This window comes from Erithacus rubecula, assembly GCF_903797595.1.
Source record: "Erithacus rubecula genome assembly, contig: SUPER_Z_unloc_8, whole genome shotgun sequence".
Classification (NCBI taxonomy): domain Eukaryota; kingdom Metazoa; phylum Chordata; class Aves; order Passeriformes; family Muscicapidae; genus Erithacus; species Erithacus rubecula.
Window position 1 is genome coordinate 101,674 of NW_027635619.1, and position 13,515 is coordinate 115,188.

General features: G+C 51.8%; 1 protein-coding gene and 1 long non-coding RNA gene across 2 annotated transcripts; both read left to right on the forward strand.

Moving 5' to 3' along the window:
• Positions 1–7,532: 7,532 nt before the first annotated feature.
• LOC306815092 lies at positions 7,533–8,357 on the forward strand. The gene is made up of 3 exons (XR_013777317.1): positions 7,533–7,618; positions 7,895–7,959; positions 8,062–8,357. It is a non-coding gene; the product is annotated as an uncharacterized lncRNA (long non-coding RNA).
• Positions 8,358–9,403: 1,046 nt separating this feature from the next.
• LOC306815093 (uncharacterized protein) lies at positions 9,404–11,635 on the forward strand (the record flags this gene model as incomplete). Its single annotated transcript, XM_079331721.1, has 6 exons — positions 9,404–9,510; positions 9,593–9,733; positions 10,294–10,431; positions 10,713–10,898; positions 11,028–11,183; positions 11,339–11,635. Exons 3-6 carry the CDS (start codon positions 10,333–10,335, stop codon positions 11,633–11,635), a joined length of 738 nt encoding a protein of 245 aa, XP_079187847.1. The 5' UTR covers positions 9,404–9,510; positions 9,593–9,733; positions 10,294–10,332.
• Positions 11,636–13,515: the final 1,880 nt, after the last annotated feature.

Genomic DNA, 13,515 nt, shown 5'->3' on the forward strand with positions numbered 1-13,515 from the left:
TGTTCTATAATAAACAGAAGAAAGCTGACTTATCTGTGGTTTGGAGATCTTTGAGGAATACAAACTTGCAATGAAAAACAAAAATAACTTAGTTTTCTGGTTTTTGTTTGTTTGGGTTTTTTTGGATTATTTGTTATAATTTAGAAAACAACTAAGTAAAGCTTTGTTAGCTGTTTCCTATTACATTGCAATAAATTTGTTCTAGACAGGGAAATTTTTATTGCTTTTTTCCTGAGTTAAAAGATACCTTGTGTCTTCTGTACTCCATATATCCTCAATGGGGCTATTTCCCTTTAAGCTCATATATGACTTAAACCAAATCAGCTCTAAAGCTGATATCACTTGGAAAGGCTGATTGTAGAGGGCTTAGCAGGGGCAGGAAAATTCAACGGGGCTGATTCCTTGCCTGAGCTCTTTTTATCTCTCTGCCAGAGCTGTTCCCAGCTGAGCCACCCTCAGGGGGATGCAGGTGGAGAAAATCTCTTTCATCCACAGATCTTTTATTCATGACACTGCTGAATATTTGGCTTAAAAAAAGAGAGAAGAATTCTCCTCAGGTTAAGTTGCCCCTCTTCACATTTTTCCAGTGCACTCTAGGCCCAGTGTGAATTCAACTCTTTCCAGAGCAGCACAGCTGTCAGGGATGTGGAAGAAGGTGTCCTGTCATCAAACAGGTTAATGAAATTTTGTTTCTTGCCTGGACTGCACAGAAAATCATCTAGATAATTTTAGCCTTGCCTGGGTTTATTTTCAGAATATAACGGCTGTGAGACACTGGATGGGATGGTATCAGCTGTTCCCATCTGTGAGGAGCTTCTGTTGAGCACTTTCAGATCCTGGATCGTTTAGGAATCTCAGGAAAGAAAGGCAGGCAGGCCTTCACCTCTCATTAGTGCTTCAGCATGGCAGAGAGAAGGAAGGGGATGCCAAAGACTGAACTCCCTTCAGGCAGTGGTAGAGAGGGTTTAATTGTTGTTTGGTTAGAGCACTGAATACCCATTTCTACATGGAGGTGAACTCTTTGAGACAAGGTTAACTCCCACAAGGACAGGAATTGGTGATTTCTGGGCAGGTACACCTTAGCAAGTAGAAAGTCATTAAAAAGAAGAAGCTTTGTACTGGTGCTTGCTATTCCAACAGTACCACAGGCCTGTGAGTCACAAACCACCAGTCCAAAACACCCCAGAAGCAGCTCTGGCAAAGTGCAACCTGTGCCCTTTGGGGTCATTTCCAGCCTGTTTGGCTCCAAGGCTGCTGCTGTGGTCTTATTAACTTAGTAGTAGGAAAATATTATTCATAGAGCTAGGGTATTTTTTGAGGCCCTGGACAGAGCCAAGAGCACCCAACAGGGCAGTGATGTCCAGAGAAGGGTGGGCCAAAACTAAATCTACCTTATACTCCTAGGCAATTCTCACCTAAGTGGCACAAGAAATTTTTGATCTTTATGAAGACTTTATGAAGACTGAAAGAGAGCATTTGACATGTGCTGGTTTTGCACATTTCTCATCTGGTGGGGAGGGAAGAAGCCACTCACAGAAATAATTTTTTCTGGGAGGAGCTGCTGAGACCTTCCTCTGTGTCTGACAAAACCCAATCCATGATTGGTTTTGGGAACTGATAATCTATTAACCAATGAGAGAGCTGAACACACCTTTGTGAACACACAATCTAAAACTAACAAGCCCCAGGAAGCCCTCTTTCCCTTCCAGCCTGAGCGCAGGGAACCAGCTGCAAGCCAGTCCCTGCTGAGCCAGACCTTCTGAGCCAGACCTGCTGAGCCAAGCCCTGCTGAGCCGGGCCCTGCTGAGCCAGGCCCTGCTGAGCCGGGCCCTGCTGAGCCAGGCTCTGCCTCTGCTGCGGCGCTGGCCGGGCTGGGTTCCCCCACAGCGGGGCCAGGCGGGTCCACAGAGTGGCTGGAATGCTGCCACTGCTGAGTTTTCCAGCAGCCACCAGGCAGGGGAGAGCAGGCCATTGGCCGCTGAGATCCTGGCTGCTTCCCCCTGTCCCCAGCACAGCCCGGCCAGCCCGCAGCTCGGCCGGAATGCTGCCACTGCTGAGTCTCACCAGAAAATGGGCCCCGGGACAAGCTATGGGCCAGACCAGGTCCCCTCTGCTGTGGCCTGCACAGCCCAGTGGGGCTGCCTGGTGGCTCCCAGGCAAGCAGAGGGAAGACCATCAGCCTGTGGCTGGAACTGAGTGCAGCAAAAGCCAGAAAACAGTCATGCAGCCGGAGCAGCCAACACTGTTTCTTGCTGGGCCCCTGCTGTCCTGGCACGGCCCCCAGCATGACCTGAAATACTCCACCCCAACTGCTCCAGCCACTGCCTGGGCAAGGTATTAACTTCAGTGTGCAGATGAGACCTGTGGACCTTCCATCCTTTCTTGAGTGAAAGAAAGAGACAGAGTGATAGACATGCAGAGAAAAAATATGGAGACATTGAGGTAAGACAAGAAGGGTCAGGTCCCAGATGGGATAAGGAATATGAGGAGATGCCTTAAACTGAAATTCTCTTGTAAGCTATGATGTATTGAACATCCCTAAAAGTCAAACAAGTAGCATGGGGGGGGGCAGGGGGTTGGGGGGTGGTGAAGGGTTCACATTGTAGTCATAAGCAAAAGCATTCATGCCAAACAAGTAGATGTTGAAGTACCTGTGATCCCAGGAGAAGTTTGAACAGAGAGAGAGAGAAGAGTGATGAAGAGCCTTTGCCCCCAGGGAAACAGAAGACCTGTGTTCCCAGAGATGGTCTCAGAGACAGACTGAAGAGAGCCTTTGCTTCTGAACTGCTCATCCTTAAAAATGTACTGGCCATTGGCCAAAGAGTGAGGCCTCCAAAACAAGTGTGGGGAAAGCTGTAAGTCGAGTGGAGAGACTCTTATGCAGTGATAAGATTTCTGTTTTCCTGGGTGGCTCATTCACTGTGACATTCAAGCCACGAGAGAACTGTTTTCTTGTGAAGTCTCCATAGACTGAAGAGAGTCTCCTCTTTCTACATAAATTGGAGAAAGACTATTTTAGAGATAGTAAACTGACTGATTTGTTTCTGTACGTTGTCAGTATGAGAGAAAAAAGGGTATAGGGGGGGAGGAGAAGTATTATGAAGGTTTTATTCTGATTCCTAATAAAGTTTTCCTTTATACCCTTCAAAGTTTGAGCCTGCCTTGCCTTCCCTCCTTACCTATCTCAGAACAAGAAATGAGTAAATAATCCTAGTAAGTGAACTGGCAATTTGGCCAGCACTAAACCCACAACATGAATTGGTGCCCTCGCTGAGAATTGAAAAATTGGTGAACCAAAACCTCTGTATGAAATTGGTGTTTTCACTCAGTTTCGAACAAAAAACGTCACAGGACAAAGCAGGATTTTGTCTGCTGAAAGATGTAGGGAAACTCAAAGAACATCTGCAGCCAGTAGAGGTTTGGTGCTAAACTCAGATTTCTTTGTGTCAGTGACAGCTCTTTTAATATAAGAGCAGCCAAGATGAAAATGGTGTCAGGGACCAGATCAAGAAATGCAGTGATAATGAGAAAATAGATTAACAGAAAATTACTGAAACATGCAAAGCTCGGACAGATTCATCTGCTGTGTCTGGATCCCTGTATAGAAGCACTGTTGAATTGTTTTAACCCCTAATGGGGCAAGTCCAGTAATAAAAAGATCTTGAGAATCATATCTACTGCTTTTGTGGGAAGGTAAAAATCCATAAATGAGGAAGAAAGAAAAATGATGCTAATTTGCTGGTGTAGAAGTGTTTTCTGACAGAGAGGGACACTTTGCTATGGAGATGTCTTGGCCAGCACTGTTTCTCTGAGCGTATTTCTGATCACTCCACTACTCTCCAGTGTCTAGGAAAGGAAAACCTGGAAGCCATACAACCCTCACATCCCGTCTGAGACTGCAGCAACCTCAGCAGATGATAACCCCATCCTTGATCTCTCTGCTCTTTCTCTGAAATGCAAATATCTCACTTTTCTCTGGAGACATTACATAAATGACCAGAAATCTGTTTTCAAAACAGGAAATGGGGCAAAAGAGAAAAATTATTTAGACAAGTTTGAGTGTGAAGGAAAACAAAGGCTCTTGGCTGTAGTTTTCTGCAGCAAACTCCAGCAGGCATTCGATTGCTGCAGTTCCCTTCCTACTCACACACCCAGAGGTGGATGTGGACACCCTCCCAGAGAAGTGTTCTTGCACTTATTGAAGGATTAAGTAGAAACACGAATGTAAGAGAGAGAGGATGTCTGTTTACGTCAGAGAGAAATGCTGAACACTTGACCAGAAACAAAGCTGCCTGGAGAGGCGGCCGTTTCTACCCACCCAGGGCAGCAGCTGGGAAGGAGGTGCCATCAGGAAACAAAACTATCCTGCCATGGCCTCAGCTGAGGCAAATGACTGTCAAACTCAGGTTATTTAAGTGCCAGCTTCTTCATTTGCAAAAACTGAATCTGCCTTTCCAGCTACTCTTAGGGCTGGTAGCATACTTCCTAATACTTCCTAATGCCCATTCTGTGCCATTGCACCCTAAATAGCTAATTCTGCAAGTGTTTAGGAATGTAAAAGTGATTAAGAAGATGAATGGAGCAGCACACTCCCTGTGACTAATTCCCATTTAAATATGCAATATTGTGGCTAATAAGAATGCTGAGAAACTAGATGTAATTCTCTGATGAATGCACTGTTTTCCTGTAAATACAGATATTTCAGGGAGGGTGACTGCTAATCTGGGATAAGGGACTTGTGACTAAAGTTCCATTATTGCAGCATTTGGCAAAGAAGAACAGAAGATCATATGCACTCAGAAGTGGAAAAACAACTGAATGGATATGTCAGAAGCATTACTTAGTGAGCAGCTGGAGTGATTGGCATTGAATAGGAGACTCTGTCAGGTTGAATTACAAAATGACTTTTAAAAACAACCTGAACAAAACCAGAAAAAGGTCTCTATTTAGGATAGAGTTTTTCTTTAATGTGACTATTTGCAATGGATATTGGATTCAAAACCAAGTTTAACTGAAAATATAAAAAGTAAAGTGCTCATCTGCAGTGTTCAGATTATTGCAGTATGATTCCATTTGGAAATCCCGGGAAGCTGTACAGAACATCTGTTGTCAGACAGGACTGTCAGGCAGTTCTGTCAGGGTTCTGAAGAACAGACAAAATGATTAGATTGTGGCCAGAATCCATGCAAAGCCAAAATAAACCTTTGTTCCTTTGAGGGCAGAATAGTTGTTCTGGTTTTAATTTTTTTCTAAAAACAGAATCTGATGGCAGTCCAATGGTGAGCTGCCTGTCAGCAGAGAAAAGAGACTCTCACTGAGTGTTTTCACTGGAAAAACCCTTCAGAAGATTATTTTTTTTCTGTGAATGGAGTAATGGGAGAACCGAGATAGAACAATGCTGATGGTATTGCCTGCGGCAGGACCAGAGTATCACAAATCCCTGTACGAAATTCAAATCACAAAGCAATGGTCCAGCATTTGTCGGAAAGCACCTCAATGAGCCTGCAATGGCTTTTGCATGCAAGAGTTGGAAATGAAGACATGTCTTTGGTGGATTTCACAGGTTGTTAGCAAAATGTGCAACTAAATATTAGTTTATGTGTAATTGTGTGCTACTAAGTGCTTCTTTTATGGCATTGGGCTGTCAGCTTTAGTTAGCAGAAATTCACCTCTAAGAGGTCGGTGTGTACAATTACTTGTGCCAGCCTGGACTTCTTTATTTTAATAATCTGTTCCAAAAAATGGCAAAAATGGAGCAGTCTCCCTCTGAAGAATCAATGCATATGATGGCCAGAGATAATCTTAGTATTATTTGTCAGAGGAATATAAAGAAGTTTCACTATATACTAAAACAATGTTTTAATTTTTTAAATACTTGAAGGTAGAGATGCCCAGTTACCCATGGTGGCAAGCAGGCAGTGGGATGTGCACAGGGCAAGTATTTATCAAAGCATTAGATTACATTTTTAAATAACCTGATGTAGTAAAAAGTATTTCAGTCCCCAATACTTCAGGCCTGATACGAGAGCAAGCTGCAAGCAATATTCTGTATTTCAGAAAATGTTTATTGCCTACGCAGAAATATTGCAAGGACAAGACTCTCAGCATGTGCTCATCCCTCAGAGGAGTACAACCCGCTTACACCTCCTGGAATTCTTCATGATGGAAGTCAGCAGGACTCACCACAGAACAGTTCTTCTGGTGTGTGAGGCTTGCAATGTGCAAGATATAGGCAAAAAAGTTTGTTCTATGTGGACAATACCAAATGAGAGACAATAGAACATTCACTGGACTCGTAAGGAAGAAATAATATATAAGCATATTTAAATTTAATATAAATAATAACCAGTTCTATTAAGTTAAAAATAAATTATAAAAAGTGGTTCACACAACGTTCCTATTTCTATGAACTTATTCTTGCTGAATTGATTCTGTGAAAATAATACTGTATCTACTGTAAATAAGTGTGCTTACAAATCCATACATACAAGGTGCAAAGTTTTAATACGAACTGTTTAAGGAATGCAGTAATTTCAGGGGCCATGCCCAAAGTGACAGGAGGAAACACACTTGGGGGAAGATGAGCTCGAGCTGGAGTGCTTGTGCTGAAAGGACCAGAAGCAATTCAGCCTTGACAGAATTTCTTAAGTGTGTTGTTGGCGTTTCCCAGGAAATCTGTACATTTGGGGAAATGCCTTTGGATAAGAGAGGCTTCCCCAGGAGCCCCCAGTGAGCGAGTTAGGTGCAACTGTCTCCCTTTGGGTCCCTGTGGTCCTTTCAGTGCTTGAGGCCCACTGCACTTGGCAGAGGGGCAGGAGAAGGGACAAGGCTGAGAAAAGCAGCTTTGGCATCTGCCTGGGCCTGCGCAGAGCAGCCCAAGCACCTGCAGCAGAGTGTGTTACTGCCCTTTCAGCAGCGGTCTGAGCTGCATCATCTCTGTCCACCTGAGAGCCCCAAAGCTCTCTTTTGAATTCAAAGGCCTGTATGCCCACCCTAATGACATCTTCCCTCTCTGGTGTGTTTTAACTCTTGGCATCTTGCTTGCTGGGAGCTGCAAGTGCAAAGACAGCAGCACCAAGCTGGGCTATGGGCTCCCAGCACCGTCCAGAGTCCATCCCTCCAGACTTTGCTGATCTTGGTGTGTCCTGGGCTGTCTTAGGCACTCGGGGCAATGGATTCCTTCTAACATGGAACACGTAGGGTGGGGTGGAACTCAGGGCACGTGACAGCGTGTCCAATGGCCCTTTGTGACATGGGCCCTTGCTAACACAGGTGCTGGCAGTGACGCGGCCACGCCACAGTGCTCGGTGCATGTGATGGGACAGGACGTGTCAGAGCTGTGCTGTGAGGAGCCCCACGCAGCCAGCTCGTTCCTTGCTGACCCAGAGCTTTTCCGAGGCACTGCTCCTGCGGCTGGCCTTGTGGCCAGACTGCAGACCTTCCTGACTTGCAGGTTTTCTGGAGCATCTGTCCTGAAGGTGCCCTTGAGGGCAGAGTAGGATGGCAGGCAGAGTGCTCAAACTGTTAAGAGTGTTTAGGAGGGGGAGAAAGAAAGGCCCTGCAGCTGCCCCCACACAGCAGACTGAAGAGTCAGAGCAGTTCCAGCCACTGCAGGATGGTAAGTGGCAGAGCTGGGCCTGGAAGGGCTCCTACCTGTGGCCAGCTTGCCCCTATCCCATGCCATGCCATGCCATGCCATGCCATGCCATGCCCTCCCCTGTGGACATGCCCATGGACAGCACCAAACACTGGCTGGGCTCACCTCCCCGGTGGTGGCCGTGCTCCATCCCCTGGCCATCCTGGGGCTGTCCCTGCCTGGGGAGCGCAGGGCTGGCCTGTGTGCTCCGGCCTCTCCCACAGCCCCTCAGCTCTGGCTGCGCTCCCTCTTTGATAGATGCGGCCGTGGAGCGGACACAAGAGCAGGACCCTGCCCGTGGCCGCTTCCGCAGAGCAGCACAGGTACCTGCAGCCAATCCCACCTGCTGTCACTGCTCAGCCGAGCATGACACCCTGAACTCTCCATGGAATGTCCCTCTCTTCCTGCCCTCCATTCTGCTGCAGATATTGCTGAGGTTCCTGTGCATCCGGCGTAGAAAGACCACCACCAAAGCAACTGAGGGCACAGCTGAGGCTGACTCCAGGCTGAGCGAGAAGCAAGCAAAGCCTGATGTTAGCACAGCATCCACAGAGTGCACAGAAATCTCTCACAGGGCAATGGTTCACAGGGCACTGACTGAGGATGTGGCCGTCACAAACACTGACACCAAAATAGCACAGGGCATCTCAAAGACTAACACCACGCCCACTCTGGTTCTTGCCCCCACACTGGATCTTGTCAAACAGAAGGATTTTTATTGTCAGCAGCAGGTAAGCCCTGAGGCCAGGCCTGGAGGCCTTCCAGGATGGTGTGGCCCCTCAAACCACAGCCATTGGGACACCTTGGCCTCTGAGGCCAGAACAGTGTGGTGGGAAGGGAATCAGTTCTTGGGCGACACTGGGGAAGTTGCTCCCTTGGACGGCACTTCAAGTCTCCCCATGCCTCCTCCAGGTGCCAATCATGGTGAGGGACATTTACCAGAGCCTTGTGTCCCGTGGGACTGTGGATGCCGGGCTGCGCATCCACATTCGCGGGCTGGCTATAGAACACCCTACTCTTGTGGCGCTGACCCTGCTGTACTGTGCCCCATCGTGTGACAGGTATGGGGCATAATTGCCTTGAGAGCTCAGAGCTAACCTGCCTTTAGAGCCCATGGCCCTGCAGAGCCTGTCCAGTGGGCTCTGCCAGACAGGCAGAGATCTCCAGGACTCACAGGTCCCTCTGCTTCCTGAGCCTGCTGCCATGCTCCCTCCCTGCCCCTCGGGGCACCAGGGCTCTGTCACCCAGCCTCATGCAGCTGCACAGGCCATGGTACTGGGGGCTGAGATCTCTCTGACATGCAGCTCTGGTCCCACAGAGCTGCTGCAATGATGTGGAGAACTATAGGATCATGGGAACCAGCGGCTAAGAAAGTCTTTCCAACGCTGCTCTACCTGATGCAGGACTGGCCACTGCACAGCAGATCCACTTCCAGAAGGAACAATAAGGCTGTCTTGGCCCTGGCTGTGAGTTTCTGAAACTCGCCTTTGCTTGCCCCCAGGTCGCCTCTCCAGAAGCTCTCCATGCCCTCCCCATCCTGCATCTCCCCTTCTTAAGGCACGGGGCTGAAACCTGGCCTAGGGGAAGGCTCGGGGGCAGCAGGCCGGGTGCTCCAGGTGCTGCCAGGCCCTGCCACATGGACACCCTGGCACTGAACGCTGTCTTAAGGTGCTCTGTCTTTTGCAGACAACTGTGGTGCTCTGGGTGATTGCCAAGGTGCCCGAGTGCCAGCACACAATAACCTTTCATTCCGCCCACCTGCTGGTAGCTCTGCTCTTCCAAGTTTTCGTCACCACAGAGCAGATACCGGAGGACGCTGAAAACTTCTGGAGAGCGTGCCGGGAGGAACACAGCCTTCCCACTAAGCCCAACAGGTCCCACTTGTCCTGTCCTTCCCACGCCCCTGTGCCCAGAGCCAGTGCTCCCAGCTTGACCCAGGCTTTGCTCTGCACACAGATTTGCGGTGCAGATCATCAAGGCTCTGCTCTGCCGCCAGCGGTGTGGCGATGAGGTGTTGCTGGCTATGGAGCGCAAGCGTGTCTGGGACACCCTGCTGTGTGCCAACACCCACCACTATGCAGTGGGTCTGCTGGCCAGGTGAGACTGTTTCTCCCTGCTGCCGCTGCCATTTGTGCCCACAGAGCCCCACACAGTCCCTGAGGTTGTGGCCACGTGGGCCTTGTCACTGAGGGACAGCAGGGCAGACTGGAAAAAGCTGTGAGAGGAGGGTGCCCATGAGCAGCTGCCTCCAAAAGCGTCCACGTCCCCTGGCAGGGTGCTGGGCAAAGATCACAGCTCTGTGAGGGAGTCCTGGCACAGGTCTGCCTGCCTGGCTTAGGGCCTTGGTGCCTTTTTCCCCCTGCCAGGGAGTTGCGCCGTGACCTGACCTTCTTATGCACCCCAATGACAATCTCCCTGCTCAAGGTGCTCATCAGGGAGCAGCCCCGCTGGGATCTGCCTGCCCTGGCTCTCCTTGTGGAGGTGAGCCTGAAGGCCAGCGCTGCCTGCCTGAGCCGCCTCCCAGCACTCTGGCCTCTCAGGGCTGCGGCCGCCTGACACGGTGCTGCACCTGGTGCTGCCGCCTGGGCCTGGCCCTGGCCCTGGGCTGTGGCAGGCTCCTGCCAGCTGCTCCCCTGTCACTGCCCTTTGCCTTTCAGTTCCTGGATGTGCTGGACTTGAACGTGTGTGCTCGCAGGATGCTGACGATCATGTCAAAGCACCTGCAGAGCGAGTGCACAGAGAGGCGTCGCCTGGCGCTCAAAGGCTTCGTGGCGCTCAGCAAGTCTCCCTTGATGGTGAGAAGGGGGCAGTGGCTGAGGCCGCGCTGGCAGCGTGGGGCCGGGGAACAGAGCCCCTTGGGCTTGGCTGGGCTTTGGGAGCTGAGGCAGCTGTTCCCAGCCCTCCGGCCTCCTGGTTCAGCTGCCCCAGTGCTTCGGGATGTGCCTTTGGCTCCTGGGCCCTGCAGCAGCAGCAGCAGCAGCAGCAGCAGCAGCAGCAGCAGCAGGCTGCAGTGCCAGGGCGGTCTCGGCGCTGAAGCCCTTCATGGATTCAGAGCACAGCCTTGTCTTCCACACAGGCCGAAAGCCTCTGCGAACTGTCTCCAACGTTCCTGGAGCTCCTGAGCCATGCAGACGGAGAGGTGGTCAGGATGACCCTCTCTGTGCTCATGAATGTGCTCCAGGACAAAGACATCCTGGTGTCCACGAGATGCAGCACCACTGCCCTGATGCTGGCTGAGATGCTTGTGCCACTCTTCGACAGCGTAAGGCTCTGTGCCCCTAGCCACAGGCTTTGGATGCTGCCCAGAAACTTTGTGCCCTGTGGATTTTGGGCCTTTGCTCAGGGGAGCTGGGAAAAGTTGATCTTGAAATCTCTTGTCATTTGCCACCAGGACAACAGGCATGTGCAGCTGCTTTCCATTCAGCTGTTTCAAAAGGTGATGGAGCTGAGAGTGAAAAAGGGAAAAAAGCTCCTGAAGACCATGGTGAAACAGAGCCTGTTGTCCCTTTTACCTTACTGGCATGATGAGAACCAGGATGTGGCAGAGGTGAGGTCTTGTGGGCTGCTCATGTCCCCCAGGGAGCAGCTTGGCTGCCTAATGCCCTTGCACCTAGCAGGCTCCAGCCTCGCCCTTGGCAGAGGGATGAACATCCTGCATTGCCCTGGGCTGTCGTGCCACCTCTGGCTCTTTGCTTCTCTCAGGCCTCTTACAAGACACTGCTTTCTGCAACTCGGTTCCTTAAGAGGAAGGATCTGGAGCAGGTGCTGACAAGGGAGCAGGCGCTGCAGTTCAACGATGGCCTGGTAAGGGCAGCCTGGAAGGCCCAGCCGCAGCCTGGAGCAGCAGCCTGCCCCCGGTGCTCAGTGTGTGGCGCTGGCAGCTGTGCCCCCGCTCAGTGCCACAGCCAAGGGCACCGGCCTGAGCCCCACACGCTGCTCCCTGGCATGGGATGTGCAGGCTCCTGCCCGGATCCTCTGGCCCCGAGGTGGTGCCAGTAGAGCCCCAGCCCAGGGGCAAAGCCAGTGCCAACTCTTCCCTCTGTGCTCTCTCTGCAGCCGCGAGGGGACGAGAGCCAAGCACCCGAGCAGCCGCACCGGGCAGAGCCCGCCGCAGCCCCAGCGAGGGGCGGCCAGGAGGTTCATTGGTGAGCCACGAGCCCGGGGTCCCTTCCCTGCCATGCCGGCCTCGTCGCGGCTCGGCCCCAGCCCAGGTGCTGCCCCCGCAGCGGGAGCCGGGCCTGGGCTGGTGGAGCCCCGGCTGCCCTCAGGGCTGCTGCCGTTCTCTCCAGCCCAGCCTCGGGCGGCAGATGCGGCAGGGCCCGGGCTGAGCGCTGCTGGGGGAGGAGGGCGTGCGGCCTCAGGGCTGGCTGCGCCCGGGGCGGGGGGGCAGCTGTGCTGCTTGGGGCCACGACAGGCTCTGTGTTCCCAGGAATCTTCAGGCTCCAGGTGACGGGGCAGCAGCAAGAGCTCCAGCCCGTCCGTGAGGGTGAGTGAGGGCACTGCGGGGTCAGCAGGGTGTGGCGGGGGAGCTGCAATCCCTGTGCGGCTGCTGAGGGCTCTGCTCCCTGTGCACATGACGGGTGGTGTGGGCAGAGCACACGGAGGTTTCAAGGAGCCGTGGGGGATCTGTGGCCAGCACCTTGCAGCTGATCCCATTTTCTCCTGCTCCTTCCAGACCATGGCAAGAACTGGCTGCCATGGCCCTGGCAGGAGGTTCTTCTCAGGCCCTTGTGCGGATCCCGGCTCTGACCGTGGCTCTGTTCCTCTCTCTTGCAGCCCTTCAAGTGCCTGGGAAAGAAGAGGTGTCTCCTCCTCTCAAGGCTGCTGGAGCTCCAGACTCAGCTGATGCTGCTCCCATTTGAGCCTGTCAGGAGCTCCACAAGCTCCTCCTGCCTCTCTCCCTTGTGACAGTTCCCCCCATTAAGCCCATCCTCTTCTTTCCCTTCCAGCTCATGCCTTTGCTTCGCTTTGCTTTAATAAAGTTTGTCTTGTTCACTTGTTCCCCACGTCTCTGTGGAGCTGTGGTGAAGAAACTGAAGCCCTGGGACACAATAGCCCTTGCTGTTGCTTTCTTTCATGTTGTATTGTGTCCAGTGAAACACGGGAACAGGGGCAGATGAGGTTGAAAAGGTCCCTGTCCTGCAGGTCCAGCTGCACAACGTGTTGAAATTTGTCCTGGTTTGAAAGACAAATGTCTGCTAAGAAAGCAGGAGCCTTCTTGAAATGAAAAATTGTTTCCTGGGTTACGTTAGGGTTAAGGTTAAGGTTAGGATTAGAGTTAGGATTAGGGTTAGGGTTAGGATTTCTCTTGAAACTTATACATCAAACTATACTCTCACTGTGGAGAGATGTCCTTGAAAGCTTGGACACCCAATTCCGGACAAGGACTTGGCTGGCTTGTTAGCGTGGGCAAGAGAAAGCAGCTTTTCTGAGGATGAAGGAGTGGCCTTCTCTGAGAAAGCTTGGAGAGAGCTAGGAGACCGCTTGTATGAAGCCATATGGGAAGGCGATGCTTCAGTTCTCCCTCGATTTAACACTTGGGGGATCATGAATGAAAAACTGAAGGAGGGCGAGGTAGGCTCTGAGGGGAGCGAGGCAGGCTCAGAGTAGAGCGAAGATGAGTTTGCGATTCTGAAAACTTGCCGAAGCCGGAGTTGCGCCCCCAAAGTCCCCGCGGGCGCCGCTGCCAGATCCCGTTCCGCTGCCGCCGCTGGCAGACGCGCGGCTCCCCGCGGTGAACGCGCCGCCCTGTCCGGGCGCTCCCGCCTGTGGGAGCGCGGGCCCAGCCCTGTCCGGCCGCCGCCGCCGCTGCGGGTCAGGCAGCGACTGAGCGTGAGCCGCCTGCTGAGAGGGAGCCGTCGGCACCAGCCACCCCAGAG